This window comes from Bombina bombina, chromosome 4 (genome assembly GCF_027579735.1).
Source record: "Bombina bombina isolate aBomBom1 chromosome 4, aBomBom1.pri, whole genome shotgun sequence".
Classification (NCBI taxonomy): Eukaryota; Metazoa; Chordata; class Amphibia; order Anura; family Bombinatoridae; genus Bombina; species Bombina bombina.
The window spans coordinates 496,428,651-496,444,663 of record NC_069502.1 but is presented as its reverse complement, the minus strand read 5'-3'; the positions used below and the strand labels follow the sequence as shown (position 1 = coordinate 496,444,663).

At 42.1% G+C, this 16,013-nt stretch overlaps 1 protein-coding gene across 1 annotated transcript in view; it reads right to left on the bottom strand.

Moving 5' to 3' along the window:
* Window positions 1–1,928: 1,928 nt before the first annotated feature.
* ZNF451 (zinc finger protein 451) overlaps window positions 1,929–16,013 on the bottom strand; it is a 215,049-nt gene continuing 200,964 nt past the window's right edge. Inside the window, exon 15 of the mRNA XM_053710403.1 lies at window positions 1,929–3,232. Within this exon, the coding sequence (XP_053566378.1) occupies window positions 3,186–3,232 (47 nt within the window). The 3' untranslated portion in view covers window positions 1,929–3,185. The remainder of the gene's footprint in view (window positions 3,233–16,013) is intronic.

Here is a 16,013-nt window from a genome sequence, read left to right as displayed (position 1 = left end):
TACCCTTTGAAGAAGGACCGCCCGTCTATAACTGAGTATATCTGGGAGGCCTAGCCCCCCGGCTTCTCTAGGGAGGTACATTGTCCTTCTATTCACCCGAGGTTTGATACCTTTCCACACATATTCCTCCAGCAGTCTCTGTAGAGATGGGAGAAAGGAGTGTGGGAGAGGGATTGGCAGAGTCTGCAAAACATATAATATTCTGGGGAGGATATTCATTTTGAGAATGTTTATTCTTCCGAGCCATTAAATTGTTTTATGTTTCCAAGTAGATAAGTCATTAGAGATCTCTTTCCTAAGTGTTACATAATTGGCCTAAAAAATATCTGCAATCTTGGCTGAGAGCTTTACCCCCAGATATTTTAGTGAGGTGGGATTAATAACAAATGGGCTATAGGTTTTGAGCCACTGCAGTGTTTTCGGAGCTAGCGTGATGCTAAGTAATTCAGATTTGGAGTTGTTAAGATGAAAGTATGATACTTCCCCGTATTTCCGAAATTCATTTAGCAAAGCAGGAATTAAAAAAAACGTTCTTTTTATATAACATGTAAACGTTTTGTCACTAAGAAATATGAGTATTAACATGAATATTACCCTTTTTTGTAAGCATGATCCCAGTCGTTAAATCACTGCATCAGGCTTACCTGAATTATACAAGGCTCTGTCAGCATTTTCTAGATCTTATCTCTCTAGAAATAAATATACTGAACATACCTCAAAGCAGGTAATCTGCAGACCGTTCCCCCAACTGAAGTCTTCCCCATACCCTTCAGTTATGCATGAGAACAGCAATGGACCTTAGTTACAAACCGCTAAGATCATCAACCTCCATGCAGATTCTTCTAATTTCTGCTTGGGAGTAAAACAGTACGACGCCGGTACCGTTTAAAAATAAACTCTTGATTGAAGGTAAAAACTACACTAAGTCACCACATATCTCTTATACTTCCTATCTTGTCGAGAGTTGCAAGAGAATGACTGGGGGTGGCATTTAGGGGAGGGGCTATATAGACAGCTCTGCTGTGGGTGTCCTCTTGCAACTTCCTGTTGGGAAGGAGAATATCCCACAAGTAATGGATGAACCCGTGGACTGGATACACCTTACAAGAGAAAGATACTAATAACCCAAAGAGGAGTTTTGAAGACTTATGGGAGGTATGAGGGTAAGTTTCAAAGCGAAATAACAAAGAAGGAAAGCGGAGCACCAGGTTCAGTAAAATCTTGAATGTTTTATTCTGACATCATTAAAAACCTTGAAACACACCGTGGGTGAAAAAACAGATTGCTAGCTGGGCTTGCCGACTCTCTGGTTTTTTACCCACGGTGTGTTTCAAGGTTTTTAATGATGTCCGAATAAAACATTCAAGATTTTACTGAACCTGGTGCTCCGCTTTCCTTTTTTGTTATTTCGCTTGTGACTTACCTACCTGGCGTGAAGCACAGCAGTTTGGGTATATCCCTATCTTTTCCCCAAGCCCTTAAAGTACGCCCTCACAGACCCGACGCTGGAGCAATGGAAAACAAGGAGGCTACACACACACACCCCCTGTGACGTCTGAGGAGGGTGCCGGTCTACAGGCAGGACCCACAGTTGATGACCTAATATGAGAGAGGGATAAGCGCCCTCCAAGCAGAGGCTGTATGTATAGCGCTCTGGAGAATCCACACCATAGGACCGGACAAGCACTTTTATAGGGGTAAGCGAAATGTGTGACACAGCCACAAAGACTATTGTAACGTTTTGTGACATGTTGACAAACGCTTGGCTCTGACTTTCCTTGCGTTAGTGTCACTGCTACATGTTGTACCATCACCTATACGTTTCTCAATCGGGGGCAAATGTGCAAAGGGGAAATCAATTTGTTACTTAAAGTTTCAGAGCTACATGAACTTATTGCCATAAAAATAAAACGAGGAAAAATATTGAGTAAATTACTTGAAAATATTTATTCATTCAGAACATAAATTCTAATATGTACAAAAGAAACACACATCTAAAATATAAATCAAATCATAAAAAAAGTATTCTAATTTTCAGTGAATGACCCACATTAAAATCAATTTTAAACTTGTAGAGGGTCCCCAGGAATCACCCAAATAAGGGCTTTTGAAGTGAAACATATAAAATATCAGACCAGATAAACAGAAAGTTTTCAGAAACACAAATAAAAAATTACAACTTACATTAAAGAAAGAAGAAAAAAAAAAGAACGAAAGAAAATCTAGTTCTTTCAATTTGACACAATGGTAGAGGTGTTTTTTTTTAATTATTATTATAACAGTTATTATTGACAAGGATCCACAATAGTTGCATAATCTGCAGTTTTGTTCACTGCTGAATGAGGAAGGCGGCAGCGGCTGCTTGTGGCCAAATTTATTTTTTTGGAGCCAAATTTATTATGTGAAAGTGCAACATGCTACGATCTGTGCAAATACAGATCTTAGTGTGCTGCCCTTTCACAAGAAGAAATCTGACTCTAAAAGAGACTGATGCAGCGAGCGGCCGCCTTCCTTATTCAGCATGCACATGTATAATCAACAAATATAAAAAACAGAGAATTTTATACAAACTTAGTAAAGCAAAAGGAGTCTTAACATCATGCTGAAATGTAAACAAATCCCTTTAATAAAAAAAAAAAAAAAAAAAAAAAGGATCAGATAAAAATAAATAAAAAATTGCTTAAGTAATATCTTTACGGGCCGCAAAAAAAAACCAAAAAAAAAACCAAGTAGATGGTGAATAATAGATCTGTACAAAGCGATATAGAAATGCTCAATTCCAACTGAGGGGTGTAATCCTTTAAACACGGTTATCTTTATACTAGATGCATATTATAGAATAGCATTTCATTACACACAAGAGAATCCAGAACTTGCTTTTATTTCATGAGGGATTAACTGAGAACATTCCTTTTACTGGTGTGAGAACAGCAATAAGTCAATAAAGATGATACTTGTTTGATATGTTTGTTTGATAAAGCAATTGTAAAATATATATTTTTCTTTACAGATCTAAAAGAGATATTACATTCTGCTTTTATCATATTTAATACTAATTTAAACTGAGAATCTGTCATGCAAATAGAATGATTTGGAAACATCACAAAACATACAGAATATATTTTAAATTACTTAAATTCACTGAAGCGTTTTAAGAATTTAATTTCAGCATAGTTCCTCATAGTTTACTTTTCTATTAGACTTCTTTTGATGGCCTCTTCTAGAACTGCATCTGCAATGAGGAAACAAATAGGATGTTGAAGGCAAACCAGTGAGATTTATACATTCCACCCAAGAAGCCTCAATCTCATGCAACTGGAATAATTTATTTTAAAGTACAGCTACAAATCCCCAAATCTGGAGTTCCAAAATCCAAACTATTTCCAAACTTTTCAATTAATATTAAAAAAAAAAAAAGTTCTTGAATTTTTTTTCTTTCTTTTTCCTCTCTTCTTCTTCCCCCTCCTCCTTGCTCTTCTTTCTCTCCCCTCTTCCCCCTCTCCTAATCTCTTGATACTCATTGGATTACTGCTCTATAATATATGGCCCTGGGGACTATTGAACACTACTATTCCAAATCTGAAAATATGGGCCTTTACCCTATTACTATACCCCTGATTCTTATTGTTACATTCTCCTAAAAATGTTCGGTTCCTATTCTGTTCTAGACAATACTGTTAAGAAATAGGGAAAAAAAAAAGAGAAAATAACAGAGCGTACTGATGGACTTATTGGCAAATACTTTATATATGTCTTGGGCATTGTATACTAGCCATGTTCTGAAATTGTAACTTCTTGAATGTCCTAATTTTGTTGTGCCTTCGTTTTGTATTTTCATTCATATTTCAATAAAGCTCTTTCAAAAAAAAAAAAAAAAGGAACAAAAAACATAATTTATGCTTACCTGATAAATTTATTTCTCTTGTGATGTATCGAGTCCATGGATTCATCCTTACTTGTGGGATATTCTCCTTCCCAACAGGAAGTGGCAAAGAGAGCACCCACAGCAGAGCTGTCTATATAGCTCCCCCCTTAGCTCCACCCCCCAGTCTTTTGACCGAAGGCTAGGAAGAAAAAGGAGAAACTATAGGGTGCAGTGGTGACTGAAAGTTTTAAAATAAAAACATATATGCCTGTCTTAAAAAACAGGGCGGGCCGTGGACTCGATACATCACAAGAGAAATAAATTTATCAGGTAAGCATAAATTATGTTTTCTCTTGTAAGATGTATCGAGTCCAGGGATTCATCCTTACTTGTGGGATACCAATACCAAAGCTTTAGGACACGGATGAAGGGAGGGACAAGACAGGGACCTTAAACGGAAGGCACCACTGCTTGTAGAACCTTTCTCCCAAAAATAGCCTCCGAAGAAGCAAAAGTATAAAATTTGTAAAATTTGGAAAAAGTATGAAGCGAAGACCAAGTCGTCGACTTACAAATCTGTTCAACAGAAGCCTCATTTTTAAAAGCCCATGTGGAAGCCACAGCTCTAGTAGAATGAGCAGTAATTCTTTCATGAGGCTGCTGTCCAGCAGTCTCATAGGCCAAACGGATGATGCTTTTCAGCCAAAAGGAAAGAGAGGTAGCCGTAGCCCTTTGACCTCTCAGTTTACCAGAATAAACAACAAACAAAGAAGATGTTTGACGGAAATCTTTAGTTGCTTGTAAGTAGAACTTTAAAGCGCGAACCACATCAAGATTGTGTAACAGACGTTCCTTCTTAGATGAAGGATTAGGACACAGAGAAGGAACCACAATCTCTTGTTAGAAACAACCTTAGGAAGAAACCCAGGTTTGGTACGAAAAACAACCTTATCTGCATGGAAAACAAGGTAAGGGGAATCACATTGTAAAGCAGATAGCTCAGAAACTCTTCGAGCCGAAGAGATAGCTACTAAAAACAAAACTTTCCAAGATAGAAGCTTAATATCTATGGAATGCATAGGTTCAAACGGAACCCCTTGAAGAACTTTAAGAACTAAATTTAGGCTCCATGGCGGAGCAACAGGTTTAAATACAGGCTTGATTCTGACCAAAGCCTTACTAAATGCTTGAACGTCTGGAACATCTGCCAGACGTTTGTGTAGTAGAATAGACAAAGCAGATATTTGTCCTTTTAAAGAACTAGCAGATAATCCCTTCTCCAAACATTCTTGGAGAAAAGAACAATATTCTAGGAATCCTAATCTTACTCCACGAGTAACCTTTGGATTCACACCAATAAAGATATTTGCGCCAAATCTTATGATAGATCTTCCTGGTGACAGGCTTTCTAGCCTGAATCAGGGTATCAATGACCGACTCAGAGAAACCACGCTTTGATAGAATCAGGCTCCAAGCAGTCAGACGCAGAGAAATTAGATTTGGATGCGTGAACGGACCTTGGATTAGAAGGTCCCGCCTCATTGGCAGAGTCCACGGTGGAACCAAGGACATGTCCACTAGGTCTGCATACCAAATCCTGCGTGGCCACGCAGGTGCTATCAGAATTACCGAAGCTCTCTCCTGCTTGATTCTGGCAACCAGACGTGGGAGGAGAGGAAACTGTGGAAATACATAGGCCAGATTGAAGGACCAAGGCACCGCTAGAGCATCTATCAGTACCACCTTGGGATCCCGGGACCTGGACCCGTAACGAGGAAGTTTGGCATTCTGACGAGACGCCATCAGATCCAATTCTGGTGTGCCCCATAGCTGAATCAGCTGGGCAAATACTTCCGGATGGAGTTCCCACTCCCCCGGATGAAAAGTCTGACGACTTAGAAAATCCGCCTCCCAGTTCTCTACCCCTGGGATGTGGATTGCTGAGAGATGGCAAGAGTGATCCTCTGCCCTCCGGATTATTTTGGTTACCTCCATCATCGCTAGAGGACTCCTTGTTCCTCCTTGATGATTGATATAAGCTACAGTCGTGATGTTGTCCGACTGAAACCTGATGAATTTGGCCGCAGCAAGCTGAGGCCACGCCTGAAGCGCATTGAATATCGCTCTCAGTTCTAGAATGTTTATCGGGAGGAGAGCTTCCTCCCGAGACCATAAGCCCTGTGCTTTCAGGGAGTTCCAGACTGCACCCCAACCTAGCAGGCTGGCATCTGTCGTTACAATGAGCCACTCTGGCCTGCGGAAACACATTCCCTGAGACAGGTGGTCCTGAGACAACCACCAGAGAAGAGAGTCTCTGGTCTCCTGGTCCAGATGCAGTTGAGGAGATAAATCTGCATAATCCCCATTCCACTGTTTGAGCATGCATAGTTGCAGTGGTCTGAGGTGTAGGCGGGCAAAAGGAACCATGTCCATTGCCACTACCATGAGTCCGATTACCTCCATACACTGAGCCACTGATGGCCGAGGAATGGAATGAAGAGCTCGGCAAGTGGTTAAGAGTTTTAATTTTCTGACCTCCGTCAGAAATATTTTCATTTCTACCGAGTCTATCAGAGTCCCTAGGAAGGAAACTCTTGTAAGAGGGAAGAGAGAACTCTTTTTTTATGTTCACCTTCCACCCGTGAGCTCTCAGAAAAGCCAACACGATATCCGTGTGAGACTTGGCTAGCTGGAAAGTCGACGCCTGAATTAAGATGTCGTCTAGATAAGGCGCCACTGCTATGCCCCGTGGTCGCAGAACCGCCAAAAGGGACCCTAGCACTTTTGTGAAAATTCTGGTAGCCATAGCCAACCCGAAGGGAAGGGCCACAAACTGGTAATGCCTGTTTAGAAAGGCGAATCTGAGAAATTGATGATGATCTCTGTGAATAGGGATGTGTAGATACGCATCCTTTAAGTCCACGGTAGTCATATATTGACCCTCCTGGATCAGAGGTAGAATAGTCCGAATAGTGTCCATCTTGAATGATGGAACTTTGAGGAACTTGTTTAGAATTTTGAGATCCAAAATTGGTCTGAAAGTTCCCTCTTTTTTGGGAACCACAAACAGGTTTAAATAAAACCCTAGCCCCTGTTCCTCTATTGGGACTGGGCAGATCACCCCATAGTATGTAGGTCTTCTACACAGCGTAAGAACGCCTCTCTCTTTGTCTGGTTTACAGACAATTGAGAAATGTGAAATCTCCCCCTTGGAAGAGAGTCTTTGAATTCCAGAAGATATCCCTGGGACACAATTTCTAAAGCCCAGGGATCGTGAACATCTCTCGCCCAAGCCTGAGCGAAGAGAGAGAGTCTGCCCCCTACTAGATCCGGTCCCGGATCGGGGGCTACCCCCTTCATGCTGTTTTAGAAGCAGCTGCAGGCTTCTTGGCCTGTTTACCCTTGTTCCAAGCCTGGTTAGGTCTCCAGACTGACTTGGATTGGGCAAAATTCCCCTCTTGCTTTGCAGTAGAGGAAGCTGAAGCGGGACCACTCTTAAAGTTCTGAAAGGAACGAAAATTATTCTGTTTGGTCCTCATCTTATTTGATCTATCCTGAGGGAGGGCATGACCTTTCCCTCCAGTGATATCTGAAATAATCTCTTTCAGTTCAGGCCCGAATAGGGACTTACCTTTGAAAGGAATGTTCAAAAGTTTAGATTTAGATGACACATCAGCAGACCAGGACTTAAAGAGACAGTCTAGTCAAAAAAAACCTTTCATGATTCAGATAGGGCATGTAATTTTAAACAATTTTCCAATTTACTTTTATCACCAATTTTTCTTTGATCTCTTGGTATTCTTAGTTGAAAGCTAAACCTAGGAGGTTCATATGCTAATTTCTTAGACCTTGAAGGCCGCCTCTTAAGAATGCATTTTAGCAGGTTTTCTCCAACATTGGTGTGTCCGGTCCATGGCATCATCCATAACTTGTGGGAATATCTCTTCCCCAACAGGAAATGGCAAAGAGTACAGCAAAAGCTGTCCATATAGTCCCTCCTAGGCTCCGCCCACCCCAGTCATTCTCTTTGCTGTTGCACAGGCAACATCTCCATGGAGATGGTTAAGAGTATGTGGTGTTTAGTTGTAGTTTTTTATTCTACTATCAAGAGTTTGTTATTTTGAAATGGTGCTGGTATGTACTATTTACTCTGAAACAGAAAAAGATGAAGAGTTCTGTTTGTGAGAGGAATATGATTTTAGCAGCAGTAACTAAAATCGTTTGCTGTTTCCACATAGGACTGTTGAGATGAATTAACTTCAGTTGGGGGAAACAGTTAGCAGACTTTTCTGCTTAAGGTATGACTAGCCATATTTCTAACAAGACTGTGTAATGCTGGAAGGCTGTCATTTCCCCTCATGGGGACCGGTAAGCCATTTTCTTAGTCTCAAACAGAATAAAGGGCTTAATATGGGCTATAAAACTGGTAGACACTTTTATGGGCAAGATCGATTGCTTTATTTGGGCATTTTATTCAGATTGAGGTTGAATTTCACACTTATAAACTTTGGGGAACGTTTTTTTAACGTCAGGCACTGGTTTAGACACCTTTTCAGTCAGGAAGGGCCTTCACTGTAGTAGGCTGAGCCTCATTTACGCGCCATTACTGCGCAGTTATTTTTGAGAGCAGGACATGCAGCTGCATGTGTGTGGATCTGAAAGTAGTTGAAAAAGTTCCTAGAAGGCTTCATCTGGTATCGTATTCCCCCCTGGGTTTGGTAAAGTCGCAGCAAAGGCTGTAGCTGGGACTGTAGAGGGGTTAAACCTGTAACCGGCTCCGGTTTCTTCATTTTAAGGGTTAAAGCTCTGAAAATTTGGGTGCAATACTTTGAATGCTTTAAGACACTGTGGTGAAAATTTGAACAATTCCTTCATTGTTTTTCACATATTCAGTAATAAAGTGTGCCCTGTTTAAAATTTAAAGAGACAGTAACGGTTTTAATTAAAACGTTTTTTTTGTACTTTATTGACAAGTTTAAGCCTGTTTAACATGTCTGTACCTTCAGATAAGCTATGTTCTGTATGTATGGAAGCCAATGTGTCTCCCCCTTCCAAATTGTGTGATAATTGTGCCATAGCGTCCAAACAAAGTAAGGACAGTACTGCCACAGATAGTAAGGTTGCCCAAGATGATTCATCAGATGAGGAGAGTAAAGATAGTCCTGCTTCATCTCACTCTGTGTCTACACCAGTCTTGCCCACGCAGGAGTCACCTAGTACTTCTAGCGCGCCAATGCTTGTTACTATGCAACAATTGGCGACAGTAATCGATAAATCCATAGCTAATTTTTTATCCAAAATGCCTGAATTTCAGAGAAAGCGCGATTGCTCCGTTTTAAACACTGTAGAGCAGGAGGGCGCTGATGATAATTGTTCTGTCATTCCCTCACACCACTCTGAAGGGGCCATGAGGGAGGTTTTGTCAGATGGGGAAATTTCAGATTCAGGTAGAATTTCTCAACAGGCAGAACCTGATGTTGTGACATTTAAATTTAAATTTGAGCACCTCCGCGCACTGCTTAAGGAGGTTTTATCTACTCGGGATGATTGTGACAACCTGGTCATTCCAGAAAAATTGTGTAAGATGGACAAGTTCCTAGAGGTTCCGGTGCACCCCGACGCTTTTCCTATACCCAAGCGGGTGGCGGACATAGTGAACAAGGAATGGGAGAAGCCCGGCATACCTTTTGTTCCCCCTCCTATATTTAAGAAATTATTTCCTATGGTCTACCCCAGAAAGGACTTATGGCAGACAGTCCCTAAGGTCGAGGGGGCAGTTTCTACATTAAACAAGCGCACTACTATTCCTATCGAGGATAATTGTGCTTTCAAAGATCCTATGGATAAAAAATTGGAGGATTTGCTTAAAAAGATTTTTGTTCAGCAAGGTTACCTCCTACAACCCATTTCGTGCATTGTTCCTGTCACTACAGCAGCGTGGTTCTGGTTCGAGAAACTAGAAAAGTCGCTCCATAGAGAGACTCCGTATGAGGAGGTCATGGACAGAATACACGCACTTAAGTTGGCTAATTCCTTTATTTTAGATGCCGCTTTGCAGTTAGCTAGATTAGCGTCGAAAAAACATAATTTATGCTTACCTGATAAATTTATTTCTCTTGTAGTGTAGTCAGTCCACGGGTCATCCATTACTTATGGAATATATCTCTTCCTAACAGGAAGCTGCAAGAGGATCACCCAAGCAGAGCTGCTATATAGCTCCTCCCCTCACATGTCATATTCAGTCATTCGACCATTTTAAGCAGACGAGAAAGGAGAAACCATAGGGTGCAGTGGTGACTGGAGTTTAATTAAAATTTAGATCTGCCTTAAAGACAGGGCGGGCCGTGGACGGACTACACTACAAGAGAAATAAATTTATCAGGTAAGCATAAATTATGTTTTCTCTTGTTAAGTGTAGTCAGTCCACGGGTCATCCATTACTTATGGAATACCAATACCAAAGCTAAAGTACACGGATGAAGGGAGGGACAAGGCAGGAACATTAAACAGAAGGAACCACTGCCTGAAGTACCTTTCTCCCAAAAATAGCCTCCGAAGAAGCAAAAGTGTCAAATTTGTAAAATTTTGAAAAGGTGTGAAGCGAAGACCAAGTCGCAGCCTTGCAAATCTGTTCAACAGAGGCCTCATTTTTAAAGGCCCAGGTGGAAGCCACAGCTCTAGTAGAATGAGCTGTAATCCTTTCAGGAGGCTGCTGTCCAGCAGTCTCATAGGCTAAACGTATTATGCTACGAAGCCAAAAAGAGAGAGAGGTAGCCGAAGCCTTTTGACCTCTCCTCTGTCCAGAGTAAACGACAAACAGAGAAGAAGTTTGCCGAAAATCTTTAGTTGCCTGCAAATAAAACTTCAGGGCACGGACTACGTCCAGATTATGCAAAAGTCGTTCCTTCTTTGAAGAAGGGTTAGGACACAGTGATGGAACAACAATCTCTTGATTGATATTCCTGTTAGTAACTACCTTAGGTAAGAACCCAGGTTTAGTACGCAGAACTACCTTGTCTGAATGAAAAATCAGATAAGGAGAATCACAATGTAAGGCAGATAACTCAGAGTCTCTTCGAGCCGAGGAAATAGCCATCAAAAACAAAACCTTCCAGGATAACAGCTTGATATCAATGGAATGAAGGGGTTCAAATGGAACGCCTTGAAGAACATTAAGAACTAAGTTTAAGCTCCACGGCGGAGTAACAGTCTTAAACACAGGCTTAATCCTAGTTAAAGCCTGACAAAAAGCCTGAACGTCTGGAACTTCAGCCAGACGTTTGTGTAGAAGAATAGACAGAGCAGAAATCTGTCCCTTTAACGAACTAGCAGATAAGCCCTTTTCTAAACCCTCTTGTAGAAAAGACAATATACTAGGAATCCTAACCTTACTCCATGAGTAACTCTTGGATTCGCACCAATATAAATATTTACGCCATATCTTATGGTAATTTTTTCTGGTAACAGGCTTCCTAGCCTGTATTAAGGTATCAATAACCGACTCCGAGAAGCCACGCTTTGATAGAATCAAGCGTTCAATCTCCATGCAGTCAGCCTCAGAGAAATTAGATTTGGATGGTTGAAAGGACCCTGAATTAGAAGGTCCTGTCTCAGAGGCAGAGACCACGGTGGACAGGACGACATGTCCACTAGGTCTGCAAACCAGGTCCTGCGTGGCCACGCAGGCGCTATCCGAATCACCGAAGCTCTCTCCTGTTTGATCTTGGCAATCAAACGAGGAAGCATCGGGAATGGTGGAAACACATAAGCCATGTTGAAGACCCAAGGGGCTGTCAGAGCATCTATCAGCACCGCTCCCGGGTCCCTGGACCCGTAACAAGGAAGCTTGGTGTTCTGACGAGACGCCATGAGATCCAGATCTGGTTTGCCCCAACGATGAATCAGTTGAGCAAAGACCTCCGGATGAAGTTCCCACTCCCCCGGATGAAAAGTCTGGCGACTTAGAAAATCCGCCTCCCAGTTCTCCACGCCTGGGATGTAAATCGCTGACAGGTGGCAAGAGTGAGACTCTGCCCAGCGAATTATCTTTGAGACTTCCAACATCGCTAGGGAACTTCTGGTTCCCCCTTGATGGTTGATGTAAGCCACAGTCGTGATGTTGTCCGACTGAAATCTGATGAACCTCAGAGTTGCTAACTGAGGCCAAGCTAGGAGAGCATTGAATATTGCTCTTAATTCCAGAATATTTATTGGGAGGAGTTTCTCCTCCTGAGTCCATAATCCCTGAGCTTTCAGGGAGTTCCAGACTGCGCCCCAGCCTAGAAGGCTGGCGTCTGTTGTTACAATCGTCCAATCTGGCCTGCGAAAGGTCATCCCCTTGGACAGATGTGGCCGAGAAATCCACCATAGAAGAGAATCTCTGGTCTCTTGATCCAGATTTAGTAGGGGGGACAAATCTGAGTAATCCCCGTTCCACTGACTTAGCATGCACAATTGCAGCGGTCTGAGATGCAGGCGCGCAAATGGTACTATGTCCATTGCCGCTACCATTAAGCCGATTACTTCCATGCACTGAGCTACTGACGGGTGTGGAATGGAATGAAGGACACGGCAAGCATTTAGAAGTTTTAATAACCTGGCCTCTGTCAGGTAAATTTTCATCTCTACAGAATCTATAAGAGTCCCTAGAAAGGGAACTCTTGTAAGTGGTAATAGAAAACTCTTTTCCACGTTCACCTTCCACCCATGCGACCTCAGAAATGCCAGAACTATCTCTGTATGAGACTTGGCAGTTTGAAAACTTGACGCTTGTATCAGAATGTCGTCTAGGTACGGAGTCACCGCTATGCCTCGCGGTCTTAGTACCGCCAGAAGTGAGCCCAGAACTTTTGTAAAGATTCTTGGAGCCGTAGCTAATCCGAAGGGAAGAGCTACAAACTGGTAATGCCTGTCTAGGAAAGCAAATCTTAGGTACCGATAATGATCCTTGTGAATCGGTATGTGAAGGTAGGCATCCTTTAAGTCCACTGTGGTCATGTACTGACCCTCTTGGATCATGGGAAGGATGGTTCGAATAGTTTCCATTTTGAATGATGGAACTCTTAGAAATTTGTTTAGGATTTTTAAGTCCAAGATTGGTCTGAAGGTTCCCTCTTTCTTGGGACCCACAAATAGATTTGAATAGAATCCCTGCCCGTGTTCCGTCCGCGGAACTGGGTGGATCACCCCCATTAGTAAGAGGTCTTGTACACAGCGTAGAAACGCCTCTTTCTTTATTTGGTTTGCTGATAACCTTGAAAGATGAAATCTCCCTCGTGGAGGAGAAGTTTTGAAGTCCAGGAGATATCCCTGAGATATGATCTCCAACGCCCAGGGATCCTGGACATCTCTTGCCCAAGCCTGGGCGAAGAGAGAAAGTCTGCCCCCCACTAGATCTGTTTCCGGATAGGGGGCCCTCTCTTCATGCTGTCTTGGGGGCAGTAGCAGGTTTCTTGGCCTGCTTGCCCTTGTTCCAGGACTGGTTAACTTTCCAGCTCCTTCCTGTTTTGGAGCGGAGGAAGTTGATGCTGCTCCTGCCTTGAAGTTACGAAAGGCACGAAAATTAGACTGTTTGGCCTTTGATTTGGCCCTGTCCTGAGGTAGAGCATGGCCCTTACCTCCCGTAATGTCAGCTATAATTTCTTTCAAGCCGGGCCCGAATAAGGTCTGCCCTTTGAAAGGAATATTAAGCAATTTAGATTTAAAAGTCACGTCAGCTGACCAGGATTTAAGCCATAGCGCTCTGCGCGCTTGGATGGCGAATCCGGAGTTCTAAGCCGTAAGTTTGGTTAAATGTACGACGGCATCAGAAACAAATGCGTTAGCTAGCTTAAGTGCTTTAAGCTTGTTCATAATTTCATCCAATGGAGCTGTGCGAATGGCCTCTTCCAGAGACTCAAACCAGAATGCCGCCGCAGCAGTGACAGGCGCAATGCATGCAAGGGGCTGTAAGATAAAACCTTGTTGAACAAACATTTTCTTAAGGTAACCCTCTAATTTCTTATCCATTGGATCTGAAAAAGCACAACTATCCTCCACCGGGATAGTGGTACGCTTAGCTAAAGTAAAAACTGCTCCCTCCACCTTAGGGACCGTCTGCCATAAGTCTCGTGTGGTGGCGTCTATAGGAAACATTTTCCTAAATATGGGAGGAGGGGAAAAAGGCACACCAGGTCTATCCCACTCCTTGCTAATAATCTCTGTAAGCCTTTTAGGTATAGGAAACACGTCAGTACACACCGCATAGTATCTATCCAACCTACATCATTTTTCTGGAATTGCAACCGTGTTACAATCATTCAGAGCCGCTAATACCTCCCCTAGCAATATGCGGAGGTTCTCAAGCTTAAATTTAAAATTAGAAATCTCTGAATCCAGTCTCCCTGGATCAGATCCGTCACCCACAGAATGAAGCTCTCCGTCTTCACGTTCTGCAAACTGTGACGCAGTATCTGACATGGCTCTCACCTCATCCGCGCGCTCTGTCCTTAACCCAGAGCTATCGCGCTTGCCTCTTAATTCTGGCAATTTAGATAATACTTCTGTCATAACAGTAGCCATGTCTTGCAAAGTGATTTGTAAGGGCCTCCCTGATGTACTTGGCGCCACAAAATCATGCACCTCCTGAGCGGGAGGCGAAGGTACTGACACGAGAGTTAGTCGGCATAACTTCCCCCTCGTTGTCTGGTGATAATTTCTTTACATGTAAAGATTGACTTTTATTTAAAGTAGCATCAATGCAATTAGTACACAAATTTCTATTGGGCTCCACATTGGCCTTTAAACATAGTGAACAAAGAGATTCATCTGTGTCAGACATGTTTAAACAGACTAGCAATGAGACTAGCAAGCTTGGAAATACTTTTCTATAAAAAACGCTACTGTGCCTTTAAGAAGCACAAAAAGCTGTCACAGTTGAAATAACAATGAACCAAAATAGTTATAGCAACCAATTTTTCACAGTAAATGTATTAAGTTAGCAAAGGATTGCACCCACCAGCAAATGGATGATTAACCCCTTAATACCCAAAAACGGATAACAATTTAATAATTAACGTTTTTCTCACAGTCAAAACACACTGTCACAGGTCTGCTGTGACTGATTACCTCCCTCAAAATGAATTTTGAAGACCCCTGAGCTCTCTAGAGACGATCTGGATCATGGAGGATGAAGTAGACAGATTGTGACTGAATTTTTACTGCGCAAAAAAGCGCTAAAATAGGCCCCTCCCACTCATATTACAACAGTGGGGAAGCTCAGAAAACTGTTTCTATGCAGAAAACAAAAATGGCCATGTGGTAAAAATAATGCCCCAATAAGTTTTATCACCAAGTACCTCACAAAAAACGATTAACATGCCAGTAAACGTTTTAAACATACATTTGAAAAGTTATGAATTGTTATTAATAAGCCTGCTACCAGTCGCTTTTACTGCAGTTAAGGCTCATACATTATTTCAGTATTAACAGTATTTTCAGAGTCAATTCCATTCCTTAGAAAAATACATTCAGTGTACACACACTCATCAGCCTAATACCAGTCGCTATCACTGCATTTAAGGCTGAACTTACTTTACATTGGTATCAGCAGTATTTTCTCAGTCAATTCCATTCCTCAGAAAAATAATTACTGCACATACCTCATTTGCAGGGGGGCCCTGCATGCTATTCCCCTTCTCTGAAGTTACCTCACTCCTCAGATGAGAACAGCCAGTGGATCTTAGTTACGTCTGCTAAGATCATAGAAAACGCAGGCAGATTCTTCTTCTAATGCTGCCTGAGAATAAACAGCACACTCCGGTGCCATTTAAAATAACAAACTTTTGATTGTAGAAATAAACTAAGTTAAAAAACACCACAGACCTCTCACAGCGACCTATCTAGTTAGGCTGCAAGAGAATGACTGAATATGACATGTGAGGGGAGGAGCTATATAGCAGCTCTGCTTGGGTGATCCTCTTGCAGCTTCCTGTTAGGAAGAGATATATTCCATAAGTAATGGATGACCCGTGGACTGACTACACTTAACAAGAGAAATTCTGGGTTTGCAATTGTGGCGCGCAGAGCGCTCTGGCTAAAGTCTTGGTCAGCGGATGTATCTTCCAAGACAAAATTGCTTAATATCCCCTTCAAGGGTAAAACCCTTTTT